Source organism: Chionomys nivalis, chromosome 26 (genome assembly GCF_950005125.1).
Source record: "Chionomys nivalis chromosome 26, mChiNiv1.1, whole genome shotgun sequence".
In the NCBI taxonomy this organism is placed as follows: Eukaryota; Metazoa; Chordata; class Mammalia; order Rodentia; family Cricetidae; genus Chionomys; species Chionomys nivalis.
The window spans coordinates 16,975,396-16,997,102 of NC_080111.1; the positions used below are offsets into that span (position 1 = coordinate 16,975,396).

Sequence of the window (21,707 nt, forward strand, 5' to 3'; positions counted from 1 at the left end):
TGATTAGGTACAGACTACATTTGAGGCATATGGGGTGCCCTGTTGTTTTCTGTCCATCCTGTCAGGTAGCAGAGGAATTCAGTTTCTCTGACACTGTTCTCTTCTGGTTTTGTCAGGTACTGATGGTCAGTCATGCTTACTTTTGCCATTGATTAGGGTACCATCTTTTTTCCTTTGTATTTGGTTATGGAAGTATCTTTGTACTTGGTTACTTTAAGCTTATTTTCTCATTTCAAGCTGTCTGTGGATATCTATTTTAAGATAGGTCGATTATCATGGAAGGGTTGCTTCTGTCCTGATATTTGATTCATTTGAAAGCAGACTTTTCTGTGGTTATTGGAGATTAAGTCATCTGTAATGTGGGCACAATAGTTATGTCTGTCACATTGGATATTTCAAAGGACTGAAGGAGTTAATACACATTAAGTATTTAGAAGTTCTTCAACACAGAACTTATTGCTTGTTGGAAATCACTATGAGTTAATGAGTGTTAATTCAAGCATTCTTAGTTCTGATTTTTGTTCCTTCAGTATTTAAGAAAGAGATATGAGATTCTAAACAACCAAAACAATTCAGAATTATATCAACTTGGCTCTGGAGTGTTTTTGTTTTTATACTTCAGTATGTATGTTGGTTTTCTTTTTCATTAATTTTTTAAAATTTATTTTGCATGTCAACTTTAATTTCCCCTACCTCCTCTCCTCCCGTTCTCTCCCTCACCTCCTTTTTAATCCCCGTCCCCCATTATCCACTCCTTCAGAAAGGGTAACAAAGCTTGGCATATCAAGTTGAGGCAGGACCAAGCTTCTCGCCACTGCATCAAAGCTGGGAGAGGCATCCCACCATGGGGAATTGGTTCCTAAAAGCCAGCTCATATGCCAGGAACAGGCTCTGGTCCCACTGCTAAGGGCTCCACAAACAGACCAAGCTACACAACTGTCACCACATGCAGAAGGCCTAGGTTGGTCCCATGTGGACCAAATTCTCCATTCTCCATCCTTCCCCAACTTAACTAACCTGATCCCTCATGTCCCCATCCCCTATTCCCTCCACTCTACTCCCCCACCCCCAGTTTACCCAGGAGATCTCATGTATTTCCTGTTCTCAGGGCGATCCTTATGCCCCTCTTAGGACCCTCATTGTTACCTAGTTTCTCTAGGGCTGTGGATTGTAGCCTGGTTGTCCTTTGTTTTACACTTAGTATCCACTTAAGAGTGAGTACATTTATTACCTTGCTATTCTGTGTTTGTTGTTCTGGGTCTGAGTTTCCTCACTCAGGATGACTTTTTCTACTTCCATCCATTTGCTTTCAAATTTCATGATGTCATTGTTTTGTTTTCAGTTAATACTCCATTGTGTAAATGCACCACATTTTCTTTATTCATTTTTTGGTTGATGGACATCTGGGTTGTTTTCATGTTCTGACTATTATGAATAACACTGCTGTGAACATTCTTGAGCAAGTGTCCTTATGGTATGATTGAGCATCCTTTGGGTCTATGCCCAAGAGTGGTATATCTGGGTCTTAATTTTCTGAGAAACTGTCATACTGACTTCCAAAGTAGTTGTACAAGTTTGCACACTCACCAGCAGTGGAGGAGTGTTCCCCTTAACTTCGCATCTTCTCCAGCATGAGCTGCCCTTGGTGTTTTTGATCTTGGCCATTTTGACAGGTGTAAGATGGTATCTGAGAGTCATTTTGATTTGCATTTCCCTGGTGACTAAGGATGCTGAGCAATTCCTTAAGTTATTTTGGCCATTTGAGATTTTCCTGTTGATAATTCTCTCTTTAGGTCTGTACCCCATTTTTAATTGGATTATTTGGTATTTTGATGTCTAGTCTCTTGAGTTCTTTATACGTTTTGAAGAACAGTCCTCTGTCAAATGTGGGGTTGGTAAAGATCTTTTTCCATCCTGTAAGGCTGCCATTTTGTCTTACTGACTGTGTCCTTTACAGAAGCTTCTCTGTTTCAGGAGGTCCCATTTATTAATTATCGATCTCAGTGTCTGTGCTGCCGGTGCATGTTGGTTTTCTATTGCTACATGTGAAATTGTCATATTTAGTATCTTAAATAACATACATTTATTACCTTGCTATTCTGTAGGTCACAAACCAGGCACTGTGTTGCTAAGTTCTCTCTTCATTGTTTATTAAAACTGAAATCAAAATTTTGTGTAGAATGGATTTTCTTCTTGAGGTTATGGGGACACATCTGTTCCTTTGGGTTATAAGAATGAAGTTTCATGGTCCTGGTGACTGGATGGTATATGTCTCCCTCAGGCCTCCTAGAGAAGGTACAGTGGTCAGCTCCATCTACCAGCAAGGGACAGTGCTTGAGTTCCCTTGTACCCACTGACCTCTGTGACCAACCAGAGAGAAGGCTCTCCCGTGAGTAGCTCTGGCTCACCTGACAGTCTTCCCTATTGGAACTCTTTGGGGTCTTAATTCATCTGCAACATCTCTGCTCGGCAATGCCCAGATTAGTATTTGATTGAACTGGGAGAAGGTGTGGGCACACTAAGGGACAATTTGGGGTCTCCTTAAAATTCTCACTACAGTTTATATGGCTCAGACTATCTTTCAGCAAATGATCTTGCCATTACAGTGAAACCGTGCTGGAAATCTCACTGAGGAAGAGTTGGAAAAGCGTCTTAACTTGGCAGCCATGTCAGTATTTATAGTCGATTGTTTGCCACCTAAAGTAATACAAGTCTTTCCTTTGGAACCATGGGAAATATTCTCCTTACCTGAATCGGGCTTTAGCTCACCTCATAGATTGACAATTAAATTTTAGGTAAACCGAATCTTGTGCTTATAGGCAGGCTGTACTTGGTGTCTGTTTCCTCAGCCACCAGATGGCGTACATAGTAAGTGCTCTTCTCAGCAGATGGTCAGCAGGGAGCCCAGATAGTTGTGCTTTCTGATGCTCTGCTTCTCTCGCTGTGGTGGACACGAATGTTCACTGAGCTTGTTGTCAACTCTTAATAAAGTTATACCCGTGTCCTTCGCTTTTCCTATTTATTGATGGAACTCGTAAAAATATTTAAACTTGATAACTGTCATGGGGGACATGTGAGGAGATGTGCAATTATGGTGAAAATTTGTAGTATCAAAACCAATCAAAAATGATTTTGCTTGGTTTTGCAGCAGTTTTGCGGTTTTTATTAGCAGCCTTATAGTTTTGTTTTTCTTGGAAACTAGCGATATTGCTTAAGATACTAGTGAATTTGAATTCCTGTTATGCCGTAGTGAACCTGTGGTGGATTGACTGAGAATGGCCCCATGGGTTCATGTTTGAATATTTAGCCCCCAGTTGATAGAACTGTTTTGGAAGGATTAGGAGGTGGGGTCCTGTTGGAAGAGGTTTGTTGCTGGGGGCAGGCTTTGAAGTTCTGAAAAGCCCAAGTTGCTCCCAGAGCTCTCTCTGCCTCCTATGTAGGCTCTCAGCTCCCTCCCACTCCAGTGCCAAGCCTGCCGCCACCTCCCCACCATGATGGTCAGGGACTCACTCTCTGCGGTTATGATCCCTAAGTTAAATGCTTCCAGGTGCCTGGATTATGGTGCGTTGTCACATCCACAGAAAGTTTAATACAAATGGTAGAAATGTGCGGCTGTTTGAGAACTGGGGCAAGAGAATTGGGCATGATGCTGGAGAACGCTGCGGAGTTTGTTAACGTGAGACTCTAAGTGTAAGAACTGGCTGTGGCAGATAGCTCTTGTCTGTTCCTCTCTCTGCAGTGACTTGCAATATTGTTATGTCTGTCTCTGCTCTGGGCTCCAGTATTAAATCATTTCATCATAAAATGCTTGAGATCAGATTCATGTTAGTGAATGCGAGCTCTGTATATAAACACATACATTTTACTAAAACTGCATTCAGTAGGATTCTAGTATGGAAAATACCAAGTAGTTGTGAGTAGTTAGTTCTTCTCACACTTCCTCATGCTAGAATTCCTGGAGAGATTGTTACAACATGTAATAGATTTCGGGACTTATTCTCTGATGGATTTTAGTACGCCCCGGATAATGCCAAGAACTCATGTGTAGCAACCAGTGCAAATACTTTAAATCATCCTTAATTAGGTGATGCTTCATTTATGGCGGTGTTCATATGCTGGAAAATGGCAGTTAATTGTCTGACCTCGATCTTCTTATTCATCATATGGCTAAGTACAAATTATGCCTTATTATTTTATATGTACCTAATGCATTAGGTAAGATTTAGCCAATAGTGTGTATGCTACCATTATTGATGTTTTTGTTGTTTTTTGCTGTAATAAGTTAGAATTATCCTGTACTTAAAAATCAACTGCTTAATTTGTAATAAAAAATTTATGTGAAAAGTTCTTAACTAATATTTCTGCTTTTTGTTTGTCTTTTTAAATTCATAGGCAGTGCTTAATTTTCCCAAATACTGTGAACCTGTAGTTAAAGGAGAAGGTAACTAAATATAATCATTAATATTTCATTGGAGAAAAATTATACAAGATTTGAATTATTGAAATTTTCTCCTGGGAGTAGCAGGTGAACGTGATACTCGCAAACTCTGGAGAAATATTGAGCCTCACCTGAAGAAAGCAATGCAGACTGTTTATCTCAGGGAGATATCAAGGTAATTGTGTGTTTAACATGTTAGATATCACTTATCCAAAGTGTGTTACAAACACCAGTTTTTTTGGTTGTTTTTTTCTTGTTGTGCTTTGAATATTTGTATAGGATTTGATGATTAAGTGCCCTAATCCAAAATCTAAATTCTAAAATACTTCAAATTTCTAAACGATTTAAACTTCATATCTATGCTTTTCTTCAATTAAACTAAAGTAGACATGTTTCCCTCCCCTTCTTCATGTAAGTATGACAGAGAAGAGTCAGCATGTCTGACCTCATGAGATAGGAAACGCTGGGTTGTACAAAGGGCAGCACTGGAGTAAAGGAAGCGTGTCGGAAATGAAGGAAGGCTGCTTTCCTGCACCACCAGTGCCCACAGCCCCGGGTTATAGAACCCCGGGTTATGCACGTGGTTCATTTGGGACTCTGCTAGTGTGCTGTGTTCTAGTAAATCACCGCAGACCAGAGATGTAAAACAATGCAGTGTCTTAGAGATCTGCACCTCGCCAGTCTGAAACAGCCCACGGGATGCATTCCTGCAGCTCTGGCAGTTGCTGTCTTCATCAGCCTGCAGCTCCTTACTGCATCTAAAGTCAGCAGCCAAGCACGGCCTCCTCCCGCTGACCTCGTCTGGAAGGGCTTATTGGTTTTACCCGGAAACTTTCTATCTCAGTGTCTGGCTAGGCTGCATGGTTTTTTTCCCCACATAAGACAACATGATTACTTGTTAGCAGCTTTGACAGAAGCATTATTAAGTCTACCATTGAGACTTGTAAACTATTTAGACTAAAAATAAAAAAAGAAAAGCATTTCTAGGCTTCCAAGCAAAAAGTTACTTACAAAAGAAATTTAATAAAACCTTAAAATTAATGAGCATTTTCAAAGAGAAGTGAAGCCAAATATTTATCTTTTCAACCTGTCAGCCAAGTAATCAAAACTGTAGAAAACAGGTTAAGCAGAGTTGAACAGAAAACACTATGCATAAGGGTCTCTGAGTGATGACCCAGGAAACTATCCAAAGGATTGTTAGTAAACACTGAGTTTAATTTTACATCTAAATGAGAACAAAGGTGAGCGTAAGTGAACAGTATGCAAGTTTGTATCTCTTGCTTGACAAGCCTTTCCTTATCCTTCTAGCCTGTTCCTAACCATCTGTACAGTTTCTGATTTTTCTTCCCTCTCTTTTTTGAAAAATATGAATTCATTTATTAGTTCTGCTTTTGACTGTGTGTTCTTGAAGGACTTAATCTTTGGGCCTCAGTGTTCTAATCTGATCATCAATCAGTTATCCCAGAGTAGAACTAATGTACAGTTGTATCCAGTGCAGTGATTAGAACTGTTGGGAGCTTTACTGAGTGGGTAGTGGTATTTATTTATTGTAATTAGAGTAAAAAAGGTAATTAAAAAATTAACAGTGGGGAATTTTGTTACACTGTTGATATGTATCAAATGTTTTTGTACAGGTACAACATGTATACTGTGTGTGTATATTATTTTTCTATTTCCTAATGAATGAAAATGATGTGTTCTATAGGGCTCTTCTTATTGCAGGATATTGATTTCTTGTATTTTCAGTCTAATTTTGCTGTCCTATTTTATTTTAGTTCCCAGTGGGAAAAGTTACAGGAAGAGGACACAGACCCAGGACAGCTAAAAGGTATCAAAGAAAACCCTGAGAATTACCAGGACACTGTTTAAACTATTACAGACATGATGGTTAGGTCTTCAGTCAGCAAATGGAGTCTGAAAAGAGTTTGCTTTGTAAGCTAGATATTTTCACTAACACTTTTCCTTCGACTGAATGCCAGTTTGGTGTTTCCTTAGATTCTATCATGATTGGCTTCTACCATGTGAAAAATCAATGAATATTTCTTTAGTGTTTTCACCTAAATAATCCAGCTACATGGTACAACTTTAACTTAAAATAAAATCCAACTTTATATTAACTTAAAGGGTCCTCTTCAGTACTTATATTTTCAAAGTATTTTGTTTTCTTTAAAGAAGGTATTATTCTGCATTTTTATCAAACTGACCAGATTTTATTACTCAGAATATCTAAAATGTATTTTAGATATTTTCAAAAATGTAAAGATTTCTGTTTAAGAAAGGGAATGGTGTGATGGTTTCCAAGCACTTCAGCTGATTTACAGGTGACCTCCTGTCTTATACTGCAGGAGAGAAGGACAATGACCAGACTTAGAGAATGCTGTGGTTTGTCTGTACTGCTCCTGTGTGCCTTCAGACTGTAGTTTATCTGTACTGCTCCTGTGTGCCGTCAGACTGTAGTTTGTCTGTACTGCTCCTGTGTGCCGTCAGACTGTAGTTTATCTGTACTGCTCCTGTGTGCCGTCAGACTGTAGTTTGTCTGTACTGCTCCTGTGTGCCTTCAGACTGTGGTTTGTCTGTACTGCTCCTGTGTGCCTTCAGACTGTGGTTTATGTGTACTGCTCCTGTGTGCCTTCAGACTGTGGTTTATCTGTACTGCTCCTGTGTGCCTTCAGACTGTGGTTTATCTGTACTGCTCCTGTGTGCCTTCAGACTGTAGTTTATCTGTACTGCTCCTGTGTGCCTTCAGACTGTAGTTTATCTGTACTGCTCCTGTGTGCCTTCAGACTGTAGTTTATCTGTACTGCTCCTGTGTGCCTTCAGACTGTAGTTTATCTGTACTGCTCCTGTGTGCCTTCAGACTGTGGTTTATCTGTACTGCTCCTGTGTGCCTTCAGATTGTAGTTTATCTGTACTGCTCCTGTGTGCCTTCAGACTGTGGTTTATCTGTACTGCTCCTGTGTACCTTCAGGCTGTAGTTTATGTGTACTGCTCCTGTGTGCCTTCAGACTGTAGTTTATCTGTACTGCTCCTGTGTGCCTTCAGACTGTGGTTTATCTGTACTGCTTCTGTGAGTCTTCAGACTGTAGTTTATCTGTACTACTTGCTTTGTGCCTTCAAACTGAGCTCTTTGTTCGTTTAAAAAATGAGAAGTAGTGGTTAGCTTAAAATTACTTAAATATTTTAAATAATACTCATGTAAGGTCTCTCACAATGTGTGACACACTTTCTTGTGTGCATAGAATTGTAGGTATATAGTACACTAGATATGGTTTCTTCCGTGGAGAGTGTCAATAGGGGTTTTTATCTTTATCTAAGTAGCTTTTAACACATGACATAATATTACATGTGTGAGCTATATATGTGAAAAATAAAGAATTAGAGTAGAAATAAAATTTCCTATTTTGTGGTCATAGAAGACCTTCAGAGAAAGTTTAATGTAGAAAATAATCTTAAAAGTAAAAAATAATCTGGTTTACACTTGAAATTGGGAGGAACCGATCAAGTAGAGCAAAGTTTGTCGTTAACAATATTCAACATTGTAGTGCCAGTGTCCGCAGCAGTAGCAGGGCACAGCTGTGGTGTCAGAAGGTAGGTTGTAAAGTACACTTATCACCTAACGGTAGCCTGGTAGATAATCGCGGTGTTTTGTACTTAGGTCTCTCGGCGTACACCCATGTGGAGCTTCCGTATTACTCTAAGTTTATTCTTATTGCTGCATACCTTGCCTCCTATAACCCTGCGAGAACTGACAGGAGGTTCTTCCTTAAGGTAACAGTAACTTCTTACTCTTATGAAAATCCCAGGAGTACAGTTGGTCTTGCGGGTTCAAACATATGAGCTTCAAAAAATATTGTATATGTACTAAACATGTACATTTTATAGTCATTATTCCATAAATATATTAATGATTTTTAGAGCATTTAAATTATGTTAAGTAGCCAGGCGGTGGTGGCGCACGCCTTTAATCCCAGCACTTGGGAGGCAGAGGCAGGCGGATCTCTGTGAGTTCGAGACCAGCCTGGTCTAGAAGAGCTAGTTCCAGGACAGGCTCCAAAACCACAGAGAAACCCTGTCTCGAAAAACCAAAAAGAAAATAAATAAATAAATTATGTTAGGTAATCTAAGATGATCCAAAGATCAGAGTATATTATACAACTATCATACTTATTTTTCAGTGAGGAACTTGAATATCCATGGAGTTTGGTATTGTCTGTGTGGTTCTCAGTCCTCTGTGGCTACAAGGAATGACTGCTTTGAAGTTTCTCCGTAAACTTCTGCAGGACACAGATTAAGATCACCAAGTACACAGTTAGGACCTGTTTGCTAAGGGCCCTACACACACAGTCTAACCTTGGGAGAAAGCAGCTGCTTTACAGAAGATAGGAAATTGGGAATAAACTGTTAGTCCAAAACCTTTCCACTTTTTCTTTTTCTTTTTCATATGTGTGTATGAGCATCTTAATGTTTGTGTGCACATGTGTGGGGACAAGGTGAGCATGCATATGTGTGCACATGCATGTGGAGTTTGGTGTTGGAAATCATTTCGGGTCTCTCCATAGAGTCCTGAGCTCTCCAGTCTGGTTAGTCTGCTAGCTGGCTTACTGTGGTCATTGATGTCTCTTTCCAAGGCTGGAATTACAGGCAGGCTGCCACTCCCATCTGCATTTATGTAAGCCCTGGGTGTCTGAACTCCAGCCTCAGGGAACCGTCCTTTGTTCTCTGACAGAGAATATTTAATAATCAGGTTTTGTTGCTGTTGTTTTGTTGTTTTCTTCTGTCTTTGAAGGGCAAGGACAACCCCATTCTGACGATTGAGTCTTGAGTGCTCAAATGTTCTCAGCCAGTGTATAATCCATGAATTACTGTCTTCTTTCAAGTGACAAATAGATTTGTTTATCTTTGGAAGTTCTGTTTTTATATCAGTGAATATGTGGTTTTAAGATCAATGTAACAAATTCTTTTAAGAATTATTACTATTGTCTATTGTATTTTATAACCTTTATGTGCAAAAGTAATCCTTCCTCCAGTCTAAGTCTACCCTAAAACATAGCATAATAAGTAAAATAACATTTCTAAAAGTCATATTTATATATACAAAAGATATATATAATCATTTATGTATGGCATCTTTTCAACAAATTGCCTTTTCTAATGGAAACTTCTTGATCTAAAAACTTATTTTCCTTACTTGCAGCATCATGGGAAAATCAAGAAAACCAACTTTCTAAAGAAACATGAGAAGGTATTTATATTTTAAATTCCCTTAACTTTTTAATTTAGAGAAACTTACGATTTTAGGATAATTAAGGAAATGGATGAATGTGTAATTATATTTGCATATGAGAACTTTTTCTGTCAGTAGTGTTACCTTTTAATTTAGTGATGTTTTGTTAAGTGCACTATTTGAAAGCAAACTGGAAGAAGTGGGAATCAGAGATGTGTTGAAGGAGCTGCGGGATGCATTCCTGTCACCCAGCTCCCAGCCGTCTGGCTAGCTCATGCCCCAAAATAACAACACACAAACTGTATTCTTTTAAACACTGCTTGGCCCATTAGCTCTAGCCTTCTAGGCTAATTCTCACATGTTAATTTAGCCCATTTCTAATAATCTGTGTAGCACCACTAGGTGCGCTTACCAGGGAAGATTCAGCATGTCTGACCTGGCGGCTGGCTGCATCGTGTCTGGCTCTGAGAGGAGCTGCCCTGCATCTGAGCTCACTTCCTCTTCCTCCCAGCATTCTGTTCTGTTTACTCCACCCACCTATGTTCTAACCTATGAGGCCAAGCAGTTTTTTTATTAATTAACCAATGACCTTCCTCCATCAGAGAAAAAACTTGAGTTGACCAAGTTTTTAATAACTTATTTAATGAAAACACTCTTCCTGTACTGTTCAGTTAAACACAGCGGTTAAACTCTTTTACCTTCCTCTTTTCCACTCTCAAATACCTACAAAAATTCTATCAATGAAATAAAAATGAAAAACCCATAAACACTTAAGCAGGAAAGAGAGTTCTACAATGAAACTTGGAGGTAGGTGCTTATATAAAACTATGGGTCTTGACCCCATATGTCAATAGTAAAAGATTTCTAAACATTCAAGAGCCCACTTAAAGTCAAGCATGCATTGACCTGAGGGGTCATGCCATCATGCTATGTGAAGCACACATGTTGTTTGTTGTGAGTCACCGTGTTTTTACTACGCATATGAAGTTTCCTACTCTTAAAATTATAATAGCTTAATTAAAGGAAATAAAAATCTTTACTATTTTTTAACCATTATTTCTCAGCATATAAGTATCAAGTTAGTTTATTTTTGGGTCGTTTCATTTTAAAATACTTGATTTTCAGAATTACTGTTTGACATGTTTGTTTGAGTTAATGAAGTTTAGATTAGGCATAGCACAGAATTTCAAGCAATCTTTGCAAATACCTTAAGCCTACTTCTGCCATTCCATCTGGTGTGTGTTGGCAAAGTGATATTCTCAGCACTGATTTGTATAAAATCAAAATATTGATCAACTTTGTAGAACATTGAAGTTGCTCTACTCTTGCTTCGAAAGATTTAGTTACTTATGTAAACAAATATCTCATTAGTATACAAATTAACTTGCCTCTAATAAATGGCAAGATATCAGCAAAGAATGGTTTTAAAATAAATTTATTTATGGTTTGTGTGCCTTTTTATATATTTAATCCCAGCACTCACGAGGCAGAGGCAGGCAGATTCTTTGAGTCCAAGGCCAGCCTGGTCTACAGAGTGAGTTCCAGGCCAGTGAGGGCTGCAGAGTGAGACCCTGTCTGTCTTTTGTGAAGAAAGGGATCACAGGTGGGAACACTTACGAGATTTCACAGAATAGATGAATACTCAGGTCATTAAGCAGATGGAAGGATGGAAGTTCTGGAGAATCTAGAAAAGCTGTTGTTACACTCGCTGAGAACTTTTAAAGTAGGTTAGTGGTCCAGGTTAAAATCAGTGGATTTAGAAGGTAGGCAGCCTCAGCTACTGCTCCTCACTTTCAGCTGGACGTGGAGAACTTTGGACTAGAATCTACACTCTTAATGCTATGAGTTGTTTTTCAATCTTAAAAACAAGTCAGTATACATTTCTCAAATACTGGTGTGTTTTCAGGACTTTAAGAAGCAAAAACTAACTTTACTATCTTTTGCTTTTCATTGTTACTGCCATAAAAAGGTCTGTTCCGTTTTTCTAATGTCTGTATTCCCACTGTTCATCAATTTGCTTCCTTTGTTATTGTGATAGCTGTGCTGGAGCGTATCTGGGATTAAATTCCTTTTTATCTTGAGTTAGTTTTGCTTCTGACCATTAACTTTTTGCATGTTACCACTTCTCCCTTTATCTGTCTTCTTGAGACATTGAGTATATACATTATACATTATTGTCCTTTTCAAAGCCGTTTGCATTCTTCATTTCCTTTGGTCTTTGGGAATACTTTATCCCAAGGGTAATTTTTTCAGTCCATCTTTTTTTCGGTTTTGAGGAAATTCAATTATCTCCCCACCTCTTCATAGTTTGTATCATGATCTGATTCCAGGCCTACACCAAAGTCTTCAATTCTGCTCCCTACTCTCTTGAACTCATAGGCAAGTGATTAGAATGTGTGAGTATTTTTACAAATCAGTGACAAAATGACAAAAGGGTAAATGGTGCAAAAAGAAACTTGAATACTAACAAGTGTGGTATAATTCCGGTCTTCATTGACGCGGTGCAGACATAACAACATTGAGATATTTACACACCTGCACTGAAAACACTGATATGAACTGATGATTGATTCTAAGTACAGATGCCCCATAAATCTGTATAGAGCAGAGTCTGCCTACTCTGTAGGTTGACAATAGCTAATCTAATTAAATATGAGTGAAATTTGTATATTGGTCAAGGGTAAGGCTAGGCTGCATTGTAGAACAAAACAAAACAAAATAATAATAAAAAAAACCTCTTGAGTGGCTTACCACAACAGAATTTTGCTTGCAGAATAGCTGAGTATGAGTTGGACAGCTTCTTATATCCAGCTGTGATGTCAGATGAAGCACAGTGACCTCTGAAGTTACCAGCAGAGGGAGCAGTGGTTGGGAAAGTTCCTCCTTGGAAATCCCTGCGTCACTTGTCCTCACTTAAATGGCCTCTGTCCATCTGTACCGATGGAACAGTCTTCCTGTGTGCCCAAGAAGAACAAAACAAACCAGAAAGCACTGTTAATAAGCTCCCAGCAGTGTCTTGTTCTCCTGCATAAATGCAGGTGTGCACAAGGAATGATTGCAGGAATCAGTCACGGCATATTTGTAGTAGTGATTGCCTTCATAACTAGCTGTGTTAGTGATACTGTCATAAAAATGGAAAAGTTAAAAAATGGACTAGGGCTGCATTTAAAATATGAATAAATCTAAGAAAACTTAATGGTAAAGGGAAAGGGGAATGCGGTAAAAGCTGCGTCCAAATAATATAATTAATATGGAGTTTAAAGTCTTAGTACTGTACACTGCTAATAGATATGTAAGCTCTAGTATTGTAGAAACCAGTGTGCGATAAAAGCATCACACTTTAGATTGGAATTCTTCCAGGGACAGAAAGGGACGGTAAGATAGGTTCAGTGGGTTTCAACTTTACTAGTAACGCGGTCTCAGTTTTGTTTCTCTGCATATGTAACATCTGGATTTGATAAAATTTGGTAGTTACTGCATTGGTATTTATTGTATTAAACCTCTATACATTTCTAAGTTTTTGAAATATTTGATAGAAGAATCACACAAGATTTAAGAACAGGAAATGATCTCTGACCTATCTTTTAGCTGTAAATAACTGAGTGAATTCTGCATTTTATACTTTGATCAGGCGTAGGCGGAGGCTGTTTGTTCCTTCCCAGCTGCCCAGACCCAAAATAATCACACAGAAACCGTATTAATTACAGTTCTGTTTGGCCAATAGCATAAGCGTATTTCTAGCTAGCTCTTATATCTTAAATTAACCCGTTTCTATTATTTTGTGTGTTGTCACAAGTTCATGACTTTTACCAGGTAAAGTTTCGGCATTGGCTCCATGGAATCTCTCTGACTCCGCCTTCTTTCTCCCAGCATTCAGTTTAGTTTTCCACCTAGCTCTATTCTGCCCTGCCACAGGCTTCTTTATTAACCATTGGTAACAAAACATATTCATAACATACACATCAATCAGGTCTGGGTTTTTTGCTTACAGTCATTCTTCTTTTAAATACTAAATATATTCCCTTGCATGTACTTTCCCAATTTACTTTCCACTGTTAATAGGAAGCCCTTAAATTCTTAACCTGCTTTTAAAATTATCTGCTAATAGAATGGAGTTTCAGTTATTGTGATTTCCTAATGATGTGATTATATCTTATGGAATATGAACATTTACAGTCTTTAAAGTTTTTATAAATTTTAAATTATTTCAGGCTGGCAGCTTATTCACTAATTAGTTTTATTTGCTAAGTTAGGATGGTACTTCTAATTATCAATCATTGAAAAACTGTGTTGAACTCTTCTGAAACAGTGTCAACTAAATGTTTAACAAGTATGTTTTTGAGGAATTGGTCTGAAGAGGAATGGGGGAATTAAATAGTATTCTCTAGTCCAGAAGTTAAGACCTGGAGAGATAGCTCAGCAGTTAGGAGCACTTGGTGCTCTTGCGGACACTTGGATTCCATTCTCAGAACCCAGAAGGTGCATACAACTGTCTGTAACGCCATCATCACAGAATCTAACGCCTGATGACCTCTGCACACACCTGCATGTCTCTCTGGTGCGCGTCCATTTATTCAGGCACACACACACATACACACACATACACACACACACGCACATACACACACACATACATGCACATACACACGCACATACACACACGCACATACACACACACACTACACATAAATTTTAATTTAAACAAAGAAAAGTCTTAGTATTGGTTATACATTCTCTTTAAAAATCATCTGGCAAAGTCAGCAGCTCAAGACTGTAAATGGTTGAGTTTTTTCCTGCTTATTGGAGCAGAGAAAACTGTAAGTCATGTATAAAAGATTTGGCATTGTCTGCACGAGATAGGGCCCTTCAATGTGGAGTTGTCAGCGGGTCTGGATTCTCCTGCCTGGGTATTTATAGTCAATCGATAGACGGAGGGGGGAGAGACATTTCTTCAGTGGTGTAGCCCCTGGAAGGTGCCTGTGCTCCTGTAAGTAGTTACAGTGAAAGTCACTGAGTAAACACAATTACAGGTGCAAAGGAAGCTAGATAGGAAGAGAGGATCCGCAGGTGTGGGAGGGTACGAAAATGATCAACATGCATTAACTGTGTATTAAAATGTCATAACAAAACCTGTTATTGTGTATAGTTAATGGGTGCTAATAAACACAGCAAAAACATAAATCATGATATTGGGTAATGTTTTAAGGCCCACAGGTTAAATTTGTTAGTATATTTGAGAGAACAAGTATATTACTACTGGGAATTGATAGTGTAGAAGACATATGGTGTGGTATAAAGAGTTTCATGCTCTCTTTTCTTTACAGACAAGCAATCACCTCCTTGGACCCAAGCCATTTCCACTGGACAGGTTGTTAGCAATACTGTATAGCATCGTGGACAGCAGAGTGGCTCCAACCGCAAATATCTTCTCCCAGGTAGGCCTCATCCTGGGGTCTTCCCGCCACTTCTAGTTGGTTCTTCAGGTGGTGTGGGTGGTGCAAATCTGTAAATGTTAATATTTTAACTGGACAATGAATATTGTTGTTAGTAAGTATGGTTGGCCCCTTTGTATGGCTTGGTTTGGAGTTCACTGATTCAACCAGCTACAGTCAGAAAAAAAAGACAGTGACTTGTTTGTATACTGAGCATTTGCAGGCCCTTTCTTGTTCTGATTCAATACAAAATGTAGTGTAATATCTGATCGTTGCATTGACACTAAGTTATGTTTGATAAGGAATAGAGAAGAGATTTAAACTATCCTGAAGATGGGTTCATTGTATGTAAGTACATACTATTTCATACATGGGACTTGTGTGTCCTCAGCTTTGACAACTATGGAGTCCTTCAGCCAAGCCTCCTGAGGATGCTGAGGGGCAGCTGTATTGAGAATTCCAAACCCAGACCCCTTGGGGGTAACACAGAATTTACAAGTATAACTAATGTCAAAAGCAATTTAATGTTTCTCGTTCTTTTTCTGTTTTTAGTAAAGTAATTTTAAAAAATCACTGCTGATTAAACAAGCATCTGATTAAATTGATGAGTTGTAATATGTAAGCACTGGTTTAATGAAAACATAAGTGTGTATGAAAGTGTTCTATAATACCTTTATTTCTCATGAGTATACTTTTCAGGCCGATATGCCCTTTTTGTTATTTGGTCTGTTCTCCAGAATTAACTAAACTTTTAGTATTTCACTAGGTGGCAGAATAAACCCAGAAGTAGAAGATGAGGATTTTGGTTTTGGGAAGTAGTTATAGTGTCTTTTTTTCTTTTCTCCATTGATATTTAAAGAAAATTCCATAAGTGTAGTCATACTAGATGTCTTAAATGATTCAGAAAGACTTGGCATGTTTCAGGAATAGAAAAGGCAAGATGATGTAACTAGGTCTCAGAGCAGTCATGTCCCAGATGCAGTGGTCAGTTTGTTTTATGGCTGGTAATGTGTAAATAATTATTTACATCAAAGTTACTTCACTGTGAATTTGATCTCGGAATGGAAGTCACACTTTGGAACCTGTGATGATGGCTTTTAATTCATTAAAGAATCTTAAAGTTCCATCGCGATAAAGTCGGCATTTATAGACAGTTCGTATGTATAGTGCGTGTGCAGTTGGAGAAAGGTGTTCTAGCCAGTTATGTGCTGTGGATAGTATAAGGTGCTGATACTTTTAAAAGGCTGGGTCAGTGCCTTCCTGCTTGATCCTTCTGTGGAGACGAGGTCTTGCTGTGCTGTCTGCACTCCCAATCCTGTTGTCTTTTCCTGAGGGCCACACGTGTCCTGGTGCCACACGTGTCCTGGTGCCACACGTGTCCTGGTGCCACACACGTCCTGGTGCCACACACGTCCTGGTGCCACACACGTCCTGGTGCCACACACGTCCTGGTGCCACACATGTCCTAGTGCCTGTCACACACGTCCTGGTGTCACACATGTCCTAGTGCCTGCTACCCATGTCCTAGTGCCTACCACACGTCCTAGTGCCTGCCACACATGTTCTAATGCCACACACGTCCTACTGCCTGCCACACATGTCCTAATGCACACACGTCCTAGTGCCACACATGTCCTACTGTCATGCATGTCCTGGCGTCACACATGTCCTGGTGCCACGCGTGTCCTGGTGCCGCACATATCCTGGTGACACACATGCCCTAGTGACACACATTTCCAGTGTTTATTACTGCTAGTAACTGTCTGCATACAACACACAAGGTGCTACAGTGACTGAAATAAACACTGGGAGCTGTTACATTTAAACAAATTCACCTTAGCTTGAAGAGAGCTTGGAGAAAGATGACTCCAAACAGAAAAGAATCATGATGGTGTGTGTGTGTGTGTGTGATTATAATTCTTAGATGTCCCCAAATTACCTTTTGAAAAGTGAACAAGGATAATTAAGGCTGAATTTTTAAAAATTTTGGGAGTTTGCAACTTTTTTTCTTGGGGGTGCATAAAATAATATTAAAAGGCTGTAAGTGAGTACTTGGCACTGCTTTTGAGAGGCTTAAAGCAGCAAACAATTACTTCTGCACATCACTGTAACCCTGGTGGTGCTGTTCACAATGTCACTTCACCTCCCACATCACTGTAACCCTGGTGTGTGTGCTGTTCACAATGCCACCCCACCTCCCACATCACTGTAACCCTGGTGTGTGTGCTGTTCACAATGCCACCCCACCTCCCACATCACTGTAACCCTAGTGTGTGTGCTGTTCACAATCTCACCTCACTTCCCACATCACTGTAACCCTGGTGTGTGCTGCTCTTCACAATGCCACCCCACCTCCCACATCACTGTAACCCTGGTGTGTGTGCTGTTCACAATGCCACCCCACCTCCCACATCACTGTAACCCTGGTGTGTGTGCTGTTCACAATGCCACCCCACCTCCCACATCACTGTAACCCTAGTGTGTGTGCTGTTCACAATCTCACCTCACTTCCCACATCACTGTAACCCTGGTGTGTGCTGCTCTTCACAATGCCACCCCACCTCCCACATCACTGTAACCCTGGTGTGTGTGCTGTTCACAATGCCACCCCACCTCCCACATCACTGTAACCCTGGTGTGTGTGCTGTTCACAATGTCACCTCACCTCCCACATCACTGTAACCCTGGTGTGTGTGCTGTTCACAATGTCACCTCACCTCCCACATCACTGTAACCCTGGTGTGTGCTGCTCTTCACAATGTCACCTCATCTCCCACATCACTGTAACCCTGGTGTGTGTGCTGTTCACAATCTCACCTCACTTCCCACATCACTGTAACCCTGGTGTGTGCTGTTCACAATGTCACCTCACCTCCCACATCACTGTAACCCTGGTGTGTGTGCTGTTCACAATGTCACCTCACCTCCCATATCACTGTAACCCTGGTGTGTGCTGTTCACAATGTCACCTCACCTCCCACACATCACACACACCTCATACACTGTGCCTCAAGATGCTGGGGCACCTTACTTGTTTAGAAATAGACTCCTCGAGATTTTTAACTATCTAAGGAAAATTCAAACAGTTACAGTTAGAGGTCTCTGATACAAGATTTATCAACTTTTCTGGGTTTTGACTGTGCTAAACAGTGCACACCAGTCTTTGTGTGCGTTACTGGGAGTAATACAAGAAACAGCTTGGCCCAAGGTCTGTCTTTATTTGGCAAGAAGTAAAATTCTTTATTCTTAGGACAGCTGTGCTGACTGTCTTATTTGGGTGAACACTAGAGGGCAGTGTTGCAGCATTGTAGCTTCACGTTGCAGTAGGAAACCAGCTTTAACTTAGCATTGCTGCTGATACTTAAAAAAAAGCGATTTTAAATTTTTTCCACATTTGATTTGTTTGAGTGAAGGCAGAATGACTTGAAGAAATTTAGTATGTGCTGTGTGTACTCATACATGTGAATACCCTTTCATGTAAAGTATGCTTGGTAAGGAATTAGGCTGCTTGTCTATATGAAACAATACTACTTTTCAGTTTATTATCTTAAAGATTTGTCTTATAGTAAGATGCTATTTTGTAGCTTGGTTTAACACTTTATATATAAAAACATTCATATAACAATTGATCATTTATGGTATATACATTTAAAGTTATCACAAAAATTATTTTATTTTATTTCATTTAAATTATTTCTATATTGAAACTATAAATATAACGTCTTAAGGGAGATATTTTTGAGATCTGAGGATGATTCATAATTGATGATCTGAGAATAAGTTATTGTCTTGGGTATTCTGGGCCCACTCACTGATGCTTTCATGTCTAGATGAGCAGACAGTAGTAGCAACCCCTGAACGTCTTAGAACGTGTGAGTGTTTAGCTTGACTAAACTTAAAAACATTTTAGATATTAGTCACACCTAATTTTTATCCTTATATAACTTTAATCGTTGTCATGAGTCTGTTTTAAAGTTTTCTCTAAGGTCTGTGGGCTTTCCCCGGGTGAATGCTGTGGCCGACACACTTGCCCTGGGGTTTTCTTATATTCTCCTTCTCTCTGCTACACGAGTGTGTGTGTGTGTGTGTGTATGCGCGCACGTGCATGTGCCATACCACAGCAAACACGTAAAGTCTACAGGTATCACCTTCACATTGTGAATTTGATGAGATGGGACTTTTGAAAACCACCTTCAAAGATAAAATATACTTATCTTTTTTTCCAGAAGCTTATTAAATCCACATTATGATTCTTTAATGTGTTTATTTTTTCCCCTTGTTTGAGGAAAAATGATGAACTTGTTTGAAAAATTTCGAATACTTTGTTTTTTAAAGCAGGAATTCAAGTACAGTTCTTTGCGTTTGTCACATGTCCCAGTTACTTTAAAATATTAAGCCATGTTGCCTTATTTTTTCCACAAAGGACGGCATTGCTAGTTTATTTCTGAAATCATTGATACCAAGCTGTAAGGTGATTTTTGAAGAGGAAATTTTTTTAAGAAGTAGAGACATTGAATTGTACATGCTTACATAATCTTAGAAAAAAATTAAAGAAACTTATTATGATGCTTTCATGTAATTGTTTAAGGTGACAATTATTTCATCATTATAAAGATTTGCTAGGAATAAATAACAAGAAACTGTTGAAAGGTAGCAAACATAATTGTTATGAAACAGTTTCATGTACCATGGTGATGGTTGTATTTTCAGTTATGTGCAATTTCTGGGTGATTTCATATTTAGTTATACAGAATTTAATAAAAATATTTAAAATCCCCTGTACATTTATTTTACTTTTGTGAAATATTAATGAAAACATTATGGAGCATAAGTTACTGTACAAATTTTATTTCTTAAAATAGATGTTTCTACTTTCTCTGTTTTTAATTGACATTATCCTATGTAATAGAATATATTTGCATTTATTTGCTTTTTTATTAAAGCTTAATCTTTTCTCTCACATGTTGGATTAATTGTATGTAAATAACCTTAAGATTTCTTCTCATCTGACTTGTTTTATTAGCTAGGTAGGAGCTCAGGAAGCAGAGTGGTGTTTTCCTTTTTATCAGCAGCATATGTGAAGTAGATGCTCCCTCCTCTGCTCAGCGTAACTGCAAGGGAGGACTCCGCTGCTTAGAGGAGCTAGCGTGTTGTTTTACTAAATCCAGAGTTTTGACATTTTCCTTCAAAGACAGATAGGCACCCATTGTATTTACTTCACTTTCTGTTTTTTAGAGATGGGAGTTGTTTAATATGTTTTTCAGTCCTGAAGCATATAAAGTTTATTTTAATTGAATTAGATTTCAAAGTCAATACTTTCCCCTGCTTGTAATTGAATTTTGTTTGTTTAAAATTCTATCTCATAGATATTTGTGTCAGCTACACCTCACTGTGTTGTATAAACAATAAAGAGGAAATAAGTGTGTCTGTGGCTTCCACAGCCTTGTATGTGTCTAGTAGAGACAGTCATGTTTATCTGAGAGCACAGTGGAGCTGAAGACTGTGGCCTGCGTGCTCTGTGGGGCTCACACACTGAGGTGAATTTGGGACTGAACTTCTCTGACTTCAGTAATCCTCAATACTTGTAACTTAGATTTACGAGTCTCCAGGAGGTGAAGATCTGCTGGGTTTGTCCTCTGACATGCCCTGAATTCAGTGTTGGGGGCATGACTGAGGACTGTGGTGGAGCTACATTTTGGTAATTTTCTTTTAAATTTAATTATGTCTAACAAATTCTGTTGATACTCGGAGCTTTTAAATTATATGTAATAAATTATGGACAATATAGAAATACAAACAGTATGTTTTTCATGGTCTATTATGCACTTGATAGCTTTCCTTACAAAGCTGCATTGCTGTTTAACATAGCTTAGAATAAAATGTAGACCCTCAGCCTCATTAGCAATGTTTCAGATGTCTTTAAACTTACCAGAAGCTCTTTAACCAAATAATTGACTTTTTATAAGTAATTTACTTTCCCTGAAAAATTAATTTATAGATTATATGGTGGGTCCTAGAATATTTCTACAAATAAATACATTTATTAAATGCTGATCAGGTGACCCTAGGAATAATTGATTAAATGACCATCTAATACATATATTGGTCATATGAAATATGACCTTATATTTATAAACTATAACATCCTAAAGTCTTGCTGTCAGATAGTCATATAAATTGTTTTGAGTGAGGGCACTATCTATTTAGACTCTAAGTGGAACTTGTCTTTAAGAAGTGATTCTGTTTGGTACTAGACGACTGTACACCTCTCTTTGTCAGTGCTCCACTTCACCCGACTTGTGCAGCATGCCACGTCTCAGGAATACCTCACTCAAGTGCTCGATGCTATTCACGTGAATTTACATAAATCACAAAAAAATCTAAACGCTAACATTTCCTAATCTTACTATATCTCCATCCCCACCCCGAGCCCAAGTGGATTTGTGTGGCATTCTAGTTCATACAGGGTAATGGAGAGGCTTAGCAACTGTCCACTTTGCTGATGAATAGGTCAGCAGGGATGCTGTTTGAAAGAGGCTGGCTCTTCTGCCTCCACTGGGGTAGCAATGATTGGAAGGGTGGAGCTGTTGTATGCCTTCCGCTAGCTGCACTC

At 38.9% G+C, this 21,707-nt stretch overlaps 1 protein-coding gene across 3 annotated transcripts in view; it reads left to right on the forward strand.

The window, feature by feature from the left end:
- The window catches only part of Orc5 (origin recognition complex subunit 5), a 115,237-nt gene that overhangs the window by 20,288 nt on the left and 73,242 nt on the right, over positions 1–21,707 (forward strand). For all 3 annotated transcript variants that reach the window (XM_057758596.1, XM_057758597.1, XM_057758598.1), the window contains exons 7-12: positions 4,393–4,441; positions 4,523–4,613; positions 6,214–6,266; positions 8,094–8,206; positions 9,633–9,680; positions 14,987–15,097. In XM_057758596.1, coding sequence (XP_057614579.1) covers positions 4,393–4,441; positions 4,523–4,613; positions 6,214–6,266; positions 8,094–8,206; positions 9,633–9,680; positions 14,987–15,097 — 465 coding nt within the window. The remainder of the gene's footprint in view (positions 1–4,392; positions 4,442–4,522; positions 4,614–6,213; positions 6,267–8,093; positions 8,207–9,632; positions 9,681–14,986; positions 15,098–21,707) is intronic.